The sequence below is a fragment of the Tursiops truncatus genome, chromosome 13 (assembly GCF_011762595.2).
Source record: "Tursiops truncatus isolate mTurTru1 chromosome 13, mTurTru1.mat.Y, whole genome shotgun sequence".
In the NCBI taxonomy this organism is placed as follows: Eukaryota; Metazoa; Chordata; class Mammalia; order Artiodactyla; family Delphinidae; genus Tursiops; species Tursiops truncatus.
This window is the reverse complement of record NC_047046.1, coordinates 64434163-64453611: the sequence shown is the minus strand read 5'-3', so window position 1 is coordinate 64453611 and position 19449 is coordinate 64434163. Positions and strand designations below refer to the sequence as shown.

At 35.3% G+C, this 19449-nt stretch overlaps 1 protein-coding gene across 2 annotated transcripts in view; it reads left to right on the top strand.

The window, feature by feature from the left end:
- DYM (dymeclin) overlaps nucleotides 1-19449 on the top strand; it is a 372239-nt gene that overhangs the window by 131990 nt on the left and 220800 nt on the right. For both annotated transcript variants that reach the window (XM_073790708.1, XM_019937032.3), the window contains exons 10-11: nucleotides 2850-3028; nucleotides 4867-4992. In XM_073790708.1, coding sequence (XP_073646809.1) covers nucleotides 2850-3028; nucleotides 4867-4992 — 305 coding nt within the window. The remainder of the gene's footprint in view (nucleotides 1-2849; nucleotides 3029-4866; nucleotides 4993-19449) is intronic.

Below are 19449 nucleotides of genomic sequence, written 5' to 3'. Positions count from 1 at the left end.
GTTCCATGTTGAAGCAGTAATCACTCATCAAAAGGTTATACTCTAAAAGCAAGATTAATATGGTAGCTAGATTTTCAAAATCCATCCAACACTAATATAATTAAGTTGGGTAAGAAGTGCAGTTATTGGCTAGGAAGATTTTTAACACTTCTGGTGCTCTTTGTTTGTTCCTTTCCAGAGCTGTTCTAGTATACGTTTCTTACAGACAGTGTTTGTTGAGCCTTTGCCATTTCTGGCATTATTATTTGCAGGAGGATATGAGTCTCTAACAATTAGATAGATAAGAAATGAAAACTCATGTATCTAATAGTATTTTCTATTCTCATTGCTGTACTCTTCTTGGTGACAGTGTGACTTTAGGGTTAAAAAAGGAAGGTTTGGAGTCAAGCTGACCTGACTTCATGTCACACTCCTGTCACTTCAAAGCTGTGAGGCCTTTCACAGTTTGCTTAATCTCAATAAGCCTCAATGGCCTTTTCTGTAAAATGAAGATAGTATCACCTAATAGGATTTGTATAAGTACCAAACAAGGTAAGGTTTTGAAATGATTAGCTCAGATTTTGCAACATAGCAGGTGTTCAGTATATGGTATCTGCTATTATTACTTTTGCTGCTCTGACCAAATGATACTGTTTAGGGTTGAACCTTCTTGGGAGAGTCATCTTTTGGGAGACTGTGGTACAGAACAGTGTGATTCAGAACATTGGCTTTAGGGTTAGACTGACCTGGGTTCATATCCCAGATTATATTCTTTATATACTAGTTTCCTTATTTGTGAAGCAGGGATTATAATCTCTACCTCATAAGGTTCTTAGAAGAATTAAATGAGCATTTATCATAGGACGGACTCACTAAATTATTGCTGCTGTTGTAAGAAACAGTATAATGTGGTGAAAACAACAGGAGCTGATCTGTGTTTACTCATGGATGATCTTGGAAAAGTTGCTTAATCTCTCTAAGCCTCTATTTCATCCTTTGTAAAACTGGTCAGAGTAATGACATGGTTGTCATATGGGTTAAATAAAGGATAATACACATAAAGCTGTCAGTATAATGGCTGGTTCATAGCGCTTACTAGCTAGTAACATATAGACACGCAACATATGTATTCCATTTGTAGTCAAGTATAATACAGGTTGATGAACCTGTGTTATTCTGCTTCCATTGTAAAGAGGTGTAGTGTGTCCAGCATCTTCCTCCACCAAGTCTTCTGTAAATCCTGTAATATTTGCATACTCACAATATATTCAACACTTCCTTTTTGCCATCCTTTGCAAAAATATAGGTCAGTCTTACAAAACAATTATTTTTGTAAGTGTCAAAAATACAGTGCTAGGATTGAAAAAATAACCTATGTTCTGAATGTGGAAGGAAAAGTGAGGGCACTTTGTAGTAAAGTTGAAGACATTTTTTAGATGCATTCTTCTCACAAATAAAAAGGTTAAAAAGGAAACTCTGAGAGACATAGGACTGTGCTGTTGTAAAGATTTTGTTGGCACACGTTTCTTTTCCATAAGAGCACAGCTTCTGGAAATGTTAAAGCAGTGGTTTTTTTAAAATTTTGTTTTGTTTTGTTTTGCTAGTGGTTCTGGGTCTTTAAAAAAACAATTCTTTATGCGTACTTGTCAAAACAGGTTAAAATATCAGCTCTTTGTGCTGTTATGTTCCAGTGTTTTATCTGATGAGACTACAATTTTCTCTAAGTCAGTTGACCTAGCTTTACCTCCTTTTAAACTTCCTAACCTTGCTTGCTTCCGTTTTTAAACAAATCCAGTAAACTGTAGGAAAGGGGCTATGTCAGTTTTGGAATATCAAGAATTTTCCCTATGTGGGTTGTAATTTATGCTTTTCATCATTCCAGTAACTCTACTTTAAAAAAATTTTTCTTAGTGGTTGTAGTCAATTAGTTTTAAGTTTTCCTTTAAACAAAAATGTTTTATGTTTTCCAAGAGTTGTCTTAGGTTTGATATGTTCTATTATAGAAGCTAATATTGAACATACTGATTTTGATATCATTTTAAAATTATCTAAATTATATGTTATCCTAGCTATTTTCTTCATAAATGGATTGATGACATTGATGGATACTTCAGCCATGATAATTCATTTGAAAAAAATTAACTTAGCTTCAAGGCAGTTTTTTTTTCTTTTAAACTCTTATCTTACAAGAGAATTTTCTGTTTGTCTCTAGATATTTTTATTTAGGACTGATGGCCCTTTAGTTTTGGTAACAAAACATTTCAATGTTGTGGTTAAATTGTATATATTAAAGTTTGGTTGTTTTTTTTTGCCTACCCCCAGAGCTGTATTTATTTAAGCTCATATTTTTATTGACAATTTAATTCAGCCATGTTAATGCAAAAATAGTAGTGGAGTCAAACTGCGTGACTTAGTGTTTTTTTATACTTGGCTTTAAAAAAAAAGTCACTCTGTTACATGGTATTTGCTCATATATTTATAATCATTGGAAAGCTGTGGTTTAGATAGTACAGAGAAATAAATTGTCTGAGTTTAGGTTGGGTTGGGTTTTTGTGTTTTGTGTGTGTGTGGTTGTTTTTTTGTTTGTTTTTGTTTCTTTTGTTTTTGGTGAGAACATTTCAGTTCTACTCTCTTAGCAAATTTCAAATGTACAGTACTGTGTTATCAACTGTAGTCATGTTTTAGTGTAGTTGTTTTTTAGGTAGAATTTAGAATACAAATTGAAATTTTGAGCCTGAAATGTAGCAACTTACACAAAATTAATGGGAACTGAATTGTATACATTAACAGTACTTTTATTATTTAATATCAGGCACAGTCTAGAAAATAGATGTAATATTTTAAAAAATTTTGTGTTTTCCATATTCCAGATAGCAGTCCTTTCCCCTCGTCAATTCCACATGCTTTCCAGATTAACTTTAACAGTTTGTATATGGCCCTATGTGAACAGCAGACATCTGATCAAGCAACTCTCCTTTTGTATACATTGCTCCATCAGAATAGTAATATTAGAACATACATGTTGGCTCGCACAGATATGGAAAATCTTGTAAGTATCATATTAAACATGGTTTTATATTTTATAATATTTTGAAGAGTAATTTCTTTTCCCAAGAGGATATGTATATTTGCCTGGTTGCAAAGGTGATAGTCAAGAGGTTGATAGGGAGATGCCACCAGGCAAAGGCAGAGGTATGAGTTTTACAGTGTAGGAGACAGTGTACGTAGAGATGGCGTCACAGTGCAGAGCAAGAGAGCACACAGCACAGCAAACTTCCCTGTCCTTCAGGTCCTTAACAGCCACCCACTGCCCATGATTCAGCCTGGATGAAGTCCTCCAAGAAGCACTGGCTGCCATTGTCAAGAAGATTTTTATACCCTTTTGGTTCCTTTCCACTACTAAGTGCCTGCTCACTAAATTCAAGTAGCTGGTCACAGTTGTCGCATATTCCTGATGAGTATGGCTAAAAGGAAGGGTGATTTTTCAACTCAGTTTCCCAAGTGTCCTATCCCTTCAACAGGCTTTGACACTAAGGCTGTCTGAACTCAGTTCCTGGAGTGTTATAGTTATTTTAAGGTACCGTTGCCAGATATCATATAAATGTACATTACCCTTTACTATGTGAGTGAAATTGGTTCCAACTCCTATGGGCAATTATTGATTTCCATTACAACTAATGTGTAAACAAAAATGTTTCTATGAAAAGTAAGCTGCCTCACTAAGGTGTTGATGTCATGTTTGAAATACATAATTATAGATAATGTTGGACTGTTCATGCATTAATAAAATTGTGAACATCTCTGAAATAGCTGGCAGCTTGCTGGTGGCAACAGGAATGTCCCCTCTGCACCAGGTTTTATAGAGTGATAGCAGGATTCACCAGGGATTTGGTGGCCACTTTTTTTCAGCATTAAACATGAAAATAATGAGTAAACATGGAATATTAGAATTTATTTGAAGAGCATATTCTATGTCAGAGTGACACTAAGGACAAAAATATGTGATGAACGAACCCATCTGCGCACCAGCTATATGTGGAAAACATTGGCTTAAATAGCAAAATTGGGTGTGACAGTGTACTGCTCATGTGAGTAAAAACTTGTAAAGAAAAGGCTTATTTACTAATGGGTGAGTGAATATAAGCAGAGACAATTCTGAACATGATGTAGCCTGAGGAAAATGATGGGAATAAGCAGAAAGCCCATGACATCATCGGCTCTAGAAAGTTCCATGGTAAGGATGTTGGTACAAAAGATCATGCAGGGGAACAGTTGTCTGTATATGATGGCAACACCAGTGAAAAGTTAAAAGGTTTTGTTTGGGGATTTTTTGGGGGGCTGGGATGGGGTGAGGTGGGGCTTGTATATTAGTTTTTGTTTTTAATGTCTTGCATAGATTACTTTTATAATGTTTTAACTGATGTCCTTCCCTTTCCTTTTTCTTCTATAATTTGTTGAGTCTGTGATTAGAAAATATGTTACTGGTAGGAAATTCACTATGCTGATCTGATTTTGTTGTTAACAGTTCCTTTATCCTACAATCTTTGCTGTTAAGAAGGTAATGCTTGATATATTGCATTGTTTGTAAGAATACCTTATTGTGTAAGTTCCTGCTAGGCTGGAGGCCAAATCGCCTCTATTGAGTGTCACGTGTTGACCATGAGCCTAAATGGTCTCTGTAAACCCAACCTTTACATGGCGGCAGACCTTTGCAGAAGAGGATGCTTTTCTCTGGTGGTCCTTTAGTTATACAAATGGAAAGTACTTTCAGTCACAGGCTGGTTTATGAAATTAAAGCAAAGGGTACATGATAAAAGTATAGAGGTTTAAAACATTGGTTTTATAATAAAGTAATGGTAATAGTAAATTAAAATTTTTATTCACTAGGTTTTACCAATTCTCGAGATTCTGTATCATGTGGAAGAAAGAAATTCACACCATGTCTATATGGCCCTTATAGTATTGTTGATCCTTACAGAAGATGATGGCTTCAATAGATCCATTCATGAAGTGGTAAGTTACCTTCACTTCAATCCGAGCTACAGAACAGATATGTCACTCCGTAAAATTTACTACCCTTAGTACCCTACTTCCTTCTTTTCCTTCTGGTAGATATTTCTGCAAGTCCCTGACTTAGAAATGGTGTGCCTTTCTTTAGATTTATGAAGTGATGCTTTTTTTTTTGAATGACCATTAGCTACTATTAAAAACTCTGTCAAAATAGTTTCTTTAGTAATTGATAGGAATGTTTTTGCTGCAGTGAGATCATTTTTCCTCTCCATTTCCACTTTTTAGTTGTGGCAGAAATTATCAAACAGGTTTGCTCCTTTTATATAGAATGAGTGAAAGAATAGGGAAGAAGAAGAGGACTGAAAATTGTTTTGTAAAACAATGTAAAATAGTGTAGTATAATTTAACTCTTTACATTTTAGTCCTGTTTGTGAGTTCCATTCCCAAACTGATTTTATCTTCCTCTTTGGTATTTTCTTTGTGTCAAAGGAATACATGTACATAGTTTTAAAACTTACACAGAAGTACTAGGTTTTAATGCAAACTAGCAGACCCCATGTCTACCCCATACCTGATTACCACTCTCCAAAGACAAATGCTGTGAGCTCTTTCCATGTTTCTAAATAACATGCTTATATTGTTATTTCTTGATTTTTCAGATTTAGAGATTAACTGCTCTCCCTCCTGCACATCTTGAGTGTTCCCTCTGGGTTCCTAGACCCCTTTCCAGCACAGAGACTTTTTCCTTCTTCCATCTTATTATCGTTTTTGGTTAACTCAGCTTTTACATTATCATGATTTTGTTAACTATTATTCTACCCTCAGATGGAGTGTATGATAATTGTATTTCCTTTCTTGTACATGTTTTAATTTTTCTGTAGCACATCATTTCCCTGTTTTATATTCATTTACCAGTCACTAATGCAACTCCCAACTTTAGCAGAACCGAGAACCCCCTCTAAAGCTATTAAAACATACTGCATATTTTCTCCGTTTCATTTTCATCTTTGGCTCCTGTCTTAGTCCTCGTTGGAGGCTTTCCTGAAATGTGTGGTGATTCTTGCTTATCTGTTTCTATCGAGGAGCATGCACTAAAACGTTGATTGCAAGTTCTGTGTGTGGGCAAGACTTCTTCAGCGTAATGAGCTCTACATATTCTATTTCTCTGGGTGTCCTACTCACTGTAGGCCTTTTCTTTTGGGGTAATTGATCAATTTCTGAGAAGGGATTCTTCCAGTCTAGTGTGGGAGTCGATTGGGAGAATGGGGCTATAGGGGTCTCACTCTTCTTTGGGTACAGACACCTTCTTCAGTAGAGCTTTCATGTCATCTTTACTCTTCTCTACTGTTCCTGTTGAAACTATTTTTGCCTCTTACGTAGCGTGACCATCATTTCAACTAAGGTTTAAGGGATCTTGACACTGTAGAAAGAGGATAAAACATACACATTTTTTTGATTCTTTTATTTAGTAAAGTACCATGAGAGAAAATATTTGCACTGACTTAGTTTTTTTTTAAACTAGCATTTATCTTTCTTTTGATAAGAAGTTGAAAAACCAGATGATTTTTAAAAAACATTTTAAAATTGAAGTATAAAACAGAAAGTACACAAATTTTAAAGGTACAACTTATGAGTTTCTATGTATATATATATACCTGTATTATTACCACCCAGATCAAGTTATTGAACATTTCTAGCATAGTAGAAGACTCCCTTTTGCCCTATTCTGGTCAATATCCCACACCAAACTACATTCTGAATTCCCTCCTAATAGATTAGTTTTTGCTTCTCCTTGAATTATAGTTGTCACTGGGGGAAAATGGGTAAAGGATACATGGGATATCTCTGCATTTTTCTTAAAACTACAATTATTTCAAAATAAAAAAGTATAATTTGAAACATTGGGGAGAAATTTGGAAAAATACTTTTCAAAAGAAGATATGTAAGCACATGCAAAGTACACGAAAAATGCTTTTACTATTACTGGGCATTAGGAAATGAAATTAGGGTGTTCTCTTTTATTTTGGCTTCTTTCACTGAAGATAGTGTTGCTGAAATTCACCCATGTTACTGTATCATTAGTTTGTTCTTTATTATTGCTGTGTACTATTCCATTGTATGAATATGCCATAGTATATATATTCATGCCCTTCTTGGTGGATATTGGGCTTTTTTTCCCCACTTTGGGGCTATTTTTGCTAAAGCAGCTGTGCACATTTTTGAACATGTATTTTGATGGACATGTGCACTCATCCTTTTGGGCATATACCTAGGAGTAGAATTGCTGGGTCATAAGACAGGCGTGTGTTTAGTTTTAAGGGATACAGGTAAAATTGAAGCTGTGTATACCCCACAAGTCAGCATTTCACTCCAAGGTTATCTAGGAAGACTCTTGCACATTTGCAGAGAGGACATGCTTTTTAGTGGTCATCTAAAGCACTGTTTATAATATTGAAAATGTGTGGAACATGCAAAGTAAAACAGTCAGGGTACTGGCTATATCAGAGCAAGAAAGGGGAATGAAAATGGGGAAGGGTGCACAGTGGGGCTTCCCCTAGCTCTGTAATATTCTTTTCACTTCAACAGCAGCAAAAACAAAAGTAAAAGAAGTAACCACACAAAACTTTGAACCATATCTGACCAAAATATTAAGATTTGACATAATTTAACAGTGGATATACTTTTTATTATATTATTTTGTGTACTTTTTTGTATCTTCATTACATTTGGTAATTAAAACAATTTTAAGTTAGCACAGGATTTTGCATTAAAACTAAATTTTACTGACTGCCAAAACAGGGATGGTAAGATAGGGAAGGCATTAGATTCAGTCAACATTCAAGTCCATTCCATAAGGATTTCAGGATATTCTAGATGATATTCAGGTGTTTAAACAAATTGTTCTTTTTCTCTAGAGTCTAACTTTCTTGTTGATCTGTTTACTTTTATCCTTTTCCTTTTTATGTGTAATAGTAAAAATGAGTAAGTCAAGTGTTTTTGCAAAGTTCTCTACATGGAATCATCCACTGTGGACCTAGCTGTCTGTGAAATATATTCTGGTATCTTATTCTGGTTAGAATTATCATTTCTTAATACCCATTGTTACTGAGCATTTTTCATGTACTTTTCATGTGCTTATATATTTGCTTTTGTGAAGTATTTTCCAAGTTTTTCCCCATTGTTTTAAATTATACTTCTTATTTTTAAATTGTAGTTGTAAGAAAAATTCAGAGAGATCCCATGTACCTTTTACCTGTTTTCACTCAGTGACAGCTATAATTGCAAAACAGTAGTATAGTACCACAACCAAGACATGGACTTTGAAATAGTCATGATTCAGAGCAATTCCATCACCACAGGGATGTCCCTCACGTTGCCTTGTTTAGCCATACCTCCTTTTTTTTTTTTTAAATTTATTTATTTATCTGTTTATGGCTGTGTTGGGTCTTCGTTTCTGTGTGAGGGCTTTCTCCAGCTGTAGCAAGCGGGGGCCACTCTTCATCACGGTGCGCAGGCCTCTCACTATCGCGGCCTCTCTTGCTGCGGAGCACAGGCTCCAGACGTGCAGGCTCAGTAATTGTGGCTCACGGGCCCAGCCGCTCTGCGGCATGTGGGATCCTCCCAGACCAGGGCTTGAACCCGTGTCCCCTGCATTGGCAGGCAGACTCTCAACCACTGCGCCACCAGGGAAGCCCCCCATACCTCCTTTTTTAAAAATTGGATTTTTGTCTTAGTATTGACTTGTAAGGCTTCTTTATATATTCTGGATCACGTGGATTTTTTTCCAGTCTGTAAATATAATGAATTATATACTGATTAATTTTTGAATATTAAATCAACCTTGCATTCATGGGATAAACTGCGCTTGGCCATGATGTAGTATCCTTTTATATATATTTTCATATACAATTTGGTTAAGTTTTGAGCTTTGGTACTTTGTGTATTTCAAGGTATTTGTACACTTCTAAGGTATTGCATTCATTGTCATTAGTTGTTCATAATACATTCTTATTACCTTTTTTTTAAACTTACTACCTTTTAATATCTGTAATGGCCATAGAGATGTTAACCTCTCTCAATCTTGGTATTGGAATGTGTGTCTTTTCTCTCTTATTCTTCATCTATCTGGCTAGAGGTTTTTCTTCTCTTCTCTTCTCTTCTCTTCTCTCTCCTCTTCTCTTCTCCTTTCTTTTTTCCCTCTCCTTCTCCCTCCCTCCCATTCTCCCTTTCTTCCTTCCCTCCGTTAAAATCTTTTCAAAGGACCAACTTTTGATTCCATTGAATTTTCTCAATTTTTAAAAATGTCATTAATGTCTGCGCTTTATTTCCTTTCTTCTGCTTGCTTAAGCTTTACTTGTTCTTTTTTTTTCAATTCTTTAGGTAGAAGCTTAGATCTTTGATTTTATATCTTTCTGCTTTTCTATTACAAGCAAAATATATGAAACTAGTAAGATTGATAAATCCCTAGAAAGATGATCAAGAAAAAAAACTACAAACATTTATTATTGAGAGTGCAAGTGCATAAGAGGAGATCAGGAAAGGTTCCACAGATATTTAAAAATCCTCAGAGGATACTATTGATACAAGTAATTTTATACCATAAAATTTAAATGTTACATGAAATGGACACATCCCCTCCCCCTCTAGAAAAAACTTAAGCAAAGCTCACAGAAGGAACAGAAAATCAAAATAATTGTTTATATTAAAGAAATTGGCTTTGTAATGTAAAATCATCCTAAATAGAAAATTGTAGGCACAGATGATTTTTTACCTATGAATTCTTCTGAAAATTGAAGGAAGAAATAACACCAGTCTTATAGAAGCTCTCTAGTTGGTAGAAAAAAGGGAACTGTTTCCAACTCATTTTAGGAGGCCAACAAATCTTGATACCAAATTTAACAAAATTTAAGGAAAATTACAGGCACGTGTCATTTATGCAAATAGACAGGAAAGAAGAAACAAAATATAAACAAACTGAACCAACAATATGTGAAATGATAACATGTCATAATCAAGGTGAATTTATTCAGGAATGAAAGGTTGGCTTAACATTTGGAAAACGATGAATGTAATTCATCATTTTAACAGAATAAAGGAGAACTGTCAAATGATAAATCTAAATAGATACCAAGAAAGTATTGTGTAAAATTCAGTCTCTTTATTCTTTAAAAACAAATAAGCAGGGGCTTCCCTGGTGGTGCAGTGGTTGAGAGGCCGCCTGCCGATACAGGGGACACGGGTTCATGCCCTGGTCTGGGAAGATCCCACATGCCGCGGAGCGGCTGGGCCCGTGAGCCATGGCCACTGAGCCTGCGCATCTGGAGCCTGTGCTCCGCAATGGGAGAGGCCACAACAGTGAGAGGCCCACGTACCGAAAAAAAAAAACAAAAAAAAAACAAAGAAAACAAATAAGCAAACAAACAAAAAACAAAACTTAATGAATCAGGAGGAAAATTCTTAATCTGATGAAGGGTATCTACCAAAAAAAGAAATAACAACTGTGTTAAGCATCATATCTAATGATAAAATGTTAAAAGTCTTCATTCTGAGATCATGAACAAGTCAAGGGTATCTGCTAACAATACTCTATTGAACATGTGATTGGAGGTCTATTCAGTGTATTATGGAAAGAAAAATAACTAAAATATGTAATACTAGAAAGCAAATAAAACTTTTTTCAGATGATATGATTGTATAGATAGAAAATTCAAAGAAATCTATATATAAAATGTTAGAGTTAGTAAGTGAGTTTAGTAAAATTGGTGGATGTAAGATCAATCTTAAAAAAATTGTATTTCTCATACCAGCAATAAGTAGAATATGGATTTTTTAAAAGATACCTTTTACAATAGCATGATAGTAAGATATCAAACAATACAGTACCTTTTACAATAGCATGATAGTAAGATATCAAACACCTTAGAATAAATGTGGTGAAAGATGTGTATGATCTCTACTTAGAAAATTCTAAAACATTGAGAAAGATTAAAGAAAACTGAAATAAATGTAGACTTTTATGTTAATGCATTAGAAATATTACTATTGCAAGGATATCTTTACCCCTATATTGATATATATATTTAATGAAATTCCCCCCTTCGAAGTATTTTTCTTTTGAATGTGAGAGTGTAAATGTATGTGTAAATTCTACAATTTACTTAGAAGTGAAAAGGGCCAAGAATAGCTGAAATGCCCTTGTAGAAGAGGAACAAAGTAGGAGGACTTGATCTACTGGATATGAGAACTCTATATGTGAACACAGCTTGTTTCAAAGGTTGCCACAGAGAAAGGTCTTTTCATTAAATGGTTAGTTATCCATATGGGGAAAAAATGAACCTGATCCCCTACTCACTCCATACACAAAAACCAATTTCTGATGAATTCTAGATGTTAATATAAGGAACAAAACAGTAAAGCTTCTGGAAGATAATGGAGGAGAATATCTTCATGATTTGGGGACAAGGAAAGATTCTCAAACAGGCCTCTGCAAGCATTAGCAATAAAAGAAAAGATTAATAAACCAAACTAGATTAAAATTTAAAATTTATTTATCAAAAAATATTAGTAAGAGAATGAAAAATCAAGCCAGATAGTGGAAGAAGATATTGCTATATATATATTACTCACAAATGGCTTATATTTAACATATATAATGAACGCCTACAAACCAGTAAGAAAAAGACACAGTAATAAAATGAACAGCAGGCTTGAAGAAGCACTTCAAAAAGGACAGTATCTAAATGGTCAATAAACATATTAAAAAGTGTTTTAAAAACTTCATTTGTAATTAGGGAATTGCAAATTAAAGCCACGATGAGGTACCAGTATACACCTACCAGAATGACTAAAATTAAAAAGGATGATGATACCTAATATTGGGTAGGATGAGGAGCTGCTGGTGGGGTTTTAAATTGTTACAACTCCTTTGGTAAACTCATTGTCATTTTCTACCTAATTTGAACATGTTGAACAAACATCCAGCAATTCTACTAGGTATATATGCAAAGAAATGTATGTACATGTGTACCAAGAGACATGCAGAAGATTATATGTTACAGCAAAGTGTCATGATTATGCTGATGAGTCTTAAGATACTAGTTTCATTAAGAAATATAGAAAAATCCCATAGCGCATAAAGCTTTTGAGCACTTGGGTACCATGCAAGTGTAATTGCTGATCATATGTAATTAAAGTAGAATAACTATCCTTCAAACCAGGTTGAACATGAAAAATAAAGTAAAATAATAAACAAGCTGAGAAATTTGAAATTTCTTATGTACTAATACAATCGAAAGTATCTTTCATGTTGAATATATGTGTTCAACTTGTTCTAAATTGGTAAATTTTCATATTAAGCCCAAATACTGTAATGTGCAAAATTACTACCTGCTTCACTTTCTATTTCTAATAAGAAAAAAAATCACTTCTTGCATATCACTATTCTACTGATCTACTACATTGCTGTGGTATTCATATCAAATTTTCAGTTGACAGATAGTGAATTATTGTAATTCATTCTTACCTGTCATCATTACCATCAGCACCAATAGACTATTGAAGGAATTCAGCAAAGTATGGCCAGCAGGCCAGCTGCTTGTTTTTTGTAAATAAAACTTTATTGTAGAACAGCCACAACTATTTGTTAATGTAGTCTCCACAGCTGCTCTCAAGTGACAACAGTAGAGTCGAGTCATGGGTGACAGAGACTATATGGCCTGCAAACCTAAAATATTTAGTATATTTAGTCTTTTAAGAAAGAAACTGCCAACTCTAAAGAGGATAGAAAAGACAAGTGCAAAAAGTAACTGTTATCATTAATCTGACAGAGGAGGAGGAAGGAATTTAGAAATTTAAAGGAAGCTTCCCCATATGCATCCAAAGCTGTGGGCCAGATATCTGAGGAAGAGGACCTGGTTGTCCCAGGAATATGCAGTTTGCCAGTAGTGAAGAAACATGTCAGAGGATGTGGGCCAAAGTGGAACTGTGAAGGTCACTTAGGTAAACGTTACAAGGTCCCCCATGCTGATCTGTTGTTGGCTACTGCATGGAAAACACTACATTGAAGAAGGGAAGAAAGAGCTTTCCTCTTGCTCTGATGTTGAGGTGTCCTTCCAAATGTCCTCTGTTGATGAAACTTAACATCAAGACAGCCAACAAAGGAGAAATGTCTACAGTGTTCAGCTTTGGTATCACAAAGCAGGGCAAAGAAGAGTGGATTTCGAATTGAGAAGCAATACTGACACAAATGTAGTCACAAAGCTTATAAATCTAATATGGTAAAATGGAATAAAGCAAGATAGGAAAAAGAGTATGTCTGTCAATACCAAGTATTGCAGGAATGCAAGGATGGTTTCATATTAGAAAATATCTTAATGTAATTTATTAATTTAAGAGTAAAAAAGACATATAATCACCTCAACGGATGCAGGAAAAGCATTTGATAAAAGTCAGTACTTATTTATGATTTTAAAAAAACCTTAACAAAATAAGGGTAGAAAGGAAATTCCTTGTCTCAACAGAAGATGTCTACCAAAACCTATAGTTAAGTATTATATTTGATTGGGGAATTTTAAAAGTCTTCCCTTGAAAGTCAGAACAAAGTGTGTATGCCCTTTATTACCACTTCTCAATGTTGTACCAGAATTCTAAGCAGGTCATTAAGACTAGAACAAGCTATAAATGATTTTAAAATTAAAAAGAAAGGAAATCTAAATGTCAGTATTTGCAGATGTTATGACTGACTACATAGAAAATTCAAGACTCTAATATTAGAACTGTTAGGAAAGTGGAACAAATTTTCTGGGTCAGAAATCAGTATACAAAATAAATACTATATCTGCATACTAATAACAAAGGACTTCAAAATGTGATATAGGGATACTACTTACAATGGCAGTAAAACTACAGTGAAACCCAGGAATTAATCTAAAAGAAGTACAATATTTTAATGGCATAAATTACCTAAATGAAAGATATTAAATATAGCTTAATAAATGGAGAAAGATACCATGTTCACAGATGGGAAGACTCAATGTCATAATGTTGTTAATTTTGCCTCCAAATTAATTGCTATGTTCATCTGATCAGAATCTCAGCAGTTTTTTGTGAGACTTGAGAAGCTGATCCCAGAAATCGAAGGGAAAAGCAAAAAGCCTAGAAAGTTTTTGAAGCAGTTCATTGTGGAGTTACTCACCCTACCAGATCGACTAGTTATAAAACTTTAGTACTTAAGATTGTGTTTTATTAACAAGGGAATAGAAAACAAATAAATGGAAAAGAACTTAGTCCAGAAACTACACACTCAAACATGAACTGTGACAGAAGTAATAAATAAATTGTGCTGAGAGTGAGAACATGGCTCATCCAAATGGAAAAAGTAAAATTAGATTATCTTGCTCCACATACAAAGAAGAATTCCACTTGGATTAATAAGACCTAGATGTGAAAAGCTCCATTTTAAAATCTTCAAAGAGAAATTAAAGGGTAATATTACTATGAACTTGAGAAAGGAATTTCTTAAGCATAAAATGTATAAACCATGAATGAAAAGATTAATAAGTTTGACTACATTAAAATGAATGAATTTCATGAAAATGAAAATTTTCACTGTTACAGCAAGTGAAAACAAGACGCAGACAGGAAGACAGAGTTAACATTTTAATTTCTTTTTTAAATAAATTTATTATTTATTTATTTATTTTTGTCTGCGTTGGGTCTTCGTTGCTGTGCGCAGGCTTTCTCTAGTTGCAGTGAGTGGGGGCTTCTCATTGCAGTGGCTTCTCTTGTTGCGGAGCACAGGCTCTAGGCGCGCAGACTTCAGTAGTTGTGGCATGCGGGCTCTAGAGCGCAGGCTCAGTAGTTGTAGCACACGGGCTTAGTTGCTGCGCGGCATGTGGGATCTTCCCGGACCAGGGCTCGAACCCAGTCCAGTGCATTGGCGGGCGGATTCTTAACCACTGCGCTACCAGGGAAGTCCCAGCATTTTTAATTTATAAAGAATCCTTATAATCAGTCACAAAAGCAAAGTATTGCTAGAATAATGGGCAAAGTAATAGAAGAACAATAAAAAACCTGAATGACTGGTAAGCATTATTATTATTATTATTATTTTTAAACAAGTTTTTTGTTTCGTTTTGGCTGTGCTGTGAGGCTTGTGGGATCCTAGTTCACTGACCAGGGATTGACCCCGGGCCCTCACCCCAGGCGACTGGCAGTGAAAGCGTGGAGTCCTAACCGCTGGACTGCTGGGGAATTTCCCCCACTAAGCATTTTTAAAGGTTTAATTTGAGCATTTTTAATGCTCAACCTGATGATTTTTCGGGATCGTGCTAATTAAGATAACTGAAATATTCTGTACTCATCAGATTGGCAAAAATTATGAGATCTCATATATCAGGTGAGAATACAGAAAAAGAGAACTCTCATATACTGGTGGTGATAGTATAAACTGGTAGAACCACTTTTGTGAGGAATTTGGCCTTTCACATTCCTCAAATTACCTGCAGAAGTAAATACTCTACCTCTGAGCAATTCCATTTCCTGGTTTGAGTCCTAGGAAAAACTTTTCCATAGATTCACAAGAGCACGTTTGAAGCAGTGTTCATTGTAGGATTGTTTGTAGTGTTCAAAACTTGCAAACACCTGATAACATAAATGAAATACTGCAGAGGAGCTACAGTGAATGAAACAGAGCTATATGTATTGACAATAATAAATTCAAAAATATTCATGGTAATGAAGTACCAAATTTAGGAGAGTGTTGTCAGAGGTTAGAGGGTCAGTGAGGAGTAGCTGGGGGGCTTTAGGTGCTTCAAAAGCAAAAATATTAACATTTGCTAAAACTGGATGATGGATACAGTGGTGTTCTCTATACCAGGCTATTCAGTTGAACTTTCTGTGTTGATAGAAATCTGCTGCAACTGCACTGTCTGATAATGGCAGCACTTGAAATCTGACCAGTGTGACTGAGGGATTGAATTTTTAATTTTATTAAATTTGAATTTAAATCCCCACTTGTGGCTGGTGCTACTGTGTTGCTCTGTGGTTTTTAGTTAATACTGATCAAAACATACATTTTTTTTTTTAACGTCTTTACTGGAGTATAATTGCTTTACAATAGTGTCTTAGTTTCTGCTGTATAACAAGGTGAGTCAGCTATACGTATACATATATCCCTATATCCCCTCCATCTAGTGTCTCTCCCCCACCATCCCATCCCTGTCTCACCCCTCTAGGTGGTCACAAAGCACCAAGCTGATCTCCCTGTGCTATGTGGCTGCTTCCCACTAGCTATCTATTTTACATTTGGTAGTGTATGTATGTCCATGCCATTTTCTCACTTCGTCCCAGCTTACCCTTCCCCTTCCCCGTGTCCTCAAGTCCATTCTCTATGTCTGTGTCTTTATTCCTGTCCTGCCCCTAGGTTCTTCAGAACCTTTTTTTTTTTCTTTTTCTTTTTAGATTCCATATATATGTGTTAGCATACGGTATTTGTTTTTCTCTTTCTGACTTACTCCACTCTCTATGATAGACTCTAGGTCCATCCACCTCACTACAAATAACTCAATTTTGTTTCTTTTTATGGCAGAGTAATATTCCATTGTGTATATGTGCCAGATCTTCTTTATCCATTCATCTGTCAGTGGACACTTAGGTGGCTTCCAAGACCTGGCTATTGTAAATAGAGCTGCAATGAACATTGTGATCCATGACTCTCTTTGAATTATGGTTTCCTCAGGGTATATGCCCAGTAGTGGGATTGCTGGGTCATATGGTAGTTCGATTTTTAGTTTTTTTGAGGAACTTCCATGCTGTTCTCCATAGTGGCTGTATCAATTTACATTCCCATCAACAGTACAAAAGGGTTCCCTTTTCTCAACACCCTCTCCAGCATTTATTGTTTGTAGATTTTTTGATGATGGCCATTCTGACTGGTGTGAGGTGATACGTCATTGTAGTTTTGATTTGCATTTCTCTAATGATTAGTGATGTTGAGCATCCTTTCATGTGTTTGTTGGCAATCTGTATATTTTATCTGGATAAATGTCTGTTTAGGTCTTCTGCCCATTTTTGGATTGGGTTGTTTGTTTTTTTGATATTGAGCTACATGAGCTGCTTGTAAATTTTGGAGATTAATCCTTTGTCAGTTGCTTCATTTGCAAATATTTTCTCCCATTCTGAGGGTCGTCTTTTGGTCTTGTTTATGGTTTCCTTTGCTGTGCAAAAGCTTTTAAGTTTCATTAGGTCCCATTTGTTTATTTTTGTTTTTATTTCCATTTCTCTAGGAAGTGGGTCAAAAAGGGTCTTGCTGTGATTTATGTTGTAGAGTGTCCTGCCTATGTTTTCCTCTAAGAGTTTGATAGTTTCTGGCCTTACATTTAGGTCTTTAATCCATTTTAAGGTTATTTTTGTGTATGGTGTTAGGGCGTGTTCTAATTTCATTCTTTTACATGTAGCTGTCCAGTTTTCCCAGCACCACTTATTGAAGAGGCTGTCTTTTCTCCATTGTATATTCTTGCCTCCTTTATCAAGGATAAGGTGACCATATGTGCATGGGTTTATCTCTGGGCTTTCTATCCTGTTCCATTGATCTATATTTCTGTTTTTGTGCCAGTACCATACTGTCTTGATTACTGTAGCTTTGTAGTATAGTCTGAAGTCTGGGAGCCTGATTCCTCCAGCTCCGTTTTTCTTTCTCAAGATTGCTTTGGCTGTTCAGGGTCTTTTGTGTTTTCATACAAACTGTGAAATTTTTTGTTCTACTTCTGTGAAAAATGCCATTGGTAGTTTGATACGGATTGCATTGCATCTGTAGATTGCTTTGGGTAGTTTAGTCATTTTCACAATGTTGATTTTTCCAATCCAAGAACATGGTATTTCTCTCCATCTGTTTGTATCATCTTTAATTTCCTTCACCAGTGTTTTATAATTTTCTGCAACCAGATCTTTTATATCCTTAGGTAGGTTTATTCCTAGGTATTTTATTCTTTTTGTTGCAGTGGTAAATGGGAGTGTTTCCTTAATTTCTCTTTCAGATTTTTCATCAGTAGTGTATAGGAATGCAAGCAATTTCATTGGCTAGCTCTAGTAGTTTTCTGGTAGCATCTTTAGGATTCTCTATGTTTAGTATCATGCCATCTGCAAACAGTGACAGTTTTACTTCTTCCTTTCCGATTTGGATTCCTTTTGTTTCTTTATCTTCTCTGATTGCTGTGGCTAAAACATCCAAAACTATGCTGAATAATAGTGGTGAGAGTGGGCAACCTTGTTGTGTTCCTGATCTTAGTGGAAATGGTTTCAGTTTTTCACCTTTGAGAACAATGTTGGCTGTGGGTTTGTCATTTATGGCCTCTATTTTGTTGAGATAAGTTTCCTCTATGCCTACTTTCTGGAGTGTTTTTATCAAAAATGTGTGTTGAATTTTGTCGAAAGCTTTTTCTGCATCTATTGAGATGATCATATGGTTTTTATCCTTCGGTTTGTTAATATGGTTTATCACACTGATTGATTTGCGTATATTGAAGAATCCTTGCATTCCTGGGATAAACCCCACTTGATCATGGTGTATGATCCTTTTAATGTGCTGTTGGATTCTGTTTGCTAGTATTTTGTTGAGGATTTTTGCATCTGTGTTCATCAGTGATATTGCCCTGTAGTTTTCTTTTTTTGTGACATCTTTGTCTGCTTTCAGTATCAGAGTGATGGTGGCCTCGTAGAATGAGTTTGGGAGTGTTTCTCCCTCTGCTATATTTTGGAAGAGTTTGAGAAGGATAGGTGTTAGCTCTTCTCTAAATGTTTGGTAGAATTCGCCTGTGTACCCATCTGGTCCTGGGCTTTTGTTTGCTGGAAGATTTTTACTCACAGTTTCAATTTCAGTGCTTGTGATTGGTCTATTTATTTTTTCTGTTTCTTCCTGGTTCAATCTAGGAAGGTTGTGTTTTTCTAAGAATTTGTGCATTTCTTCCAGGTTTTCCATTTTATTGGCTTATAGTTGCTTCTAGTAATCTCTCATGATCCTTTGTATTTCTGCAGTGTCAGTCACTTCTCCTTTTTCATTTCTAATTCTATTGATTTGAGTCTTTTTCCTTTTTTTCTTGTTGAGCCTGGCTAATGTTTTATCAATTTTGTTTATCTTCTCAGTGAACCAGCTTTTAGTTTTATTGATCTTTGCTATTGTTTCCTTCATTTCTTTTTCATTTATTTGTGATCTGATCTTTATGATTTCTTTCCTTCTGCTAACTTTGAGGGTTTTTTGTTCTTCTTTCTCTAATTGCTTTAGGTGTAAGGTTAGGTTGTTTACTTGAGATGTTTCTTGTTTCTTGAGGTAAGATTGTATTGCTATAAACTTCCCTCTTAGAACTGCTTTTGTTGCATCCCATAGGTTTTGGGTCGTATTTTCATTGTCGTTGTTTTTAGGTATTTTTTGATTTCCTCTTTGATTTCTTCAGTGATCTCTTGGTT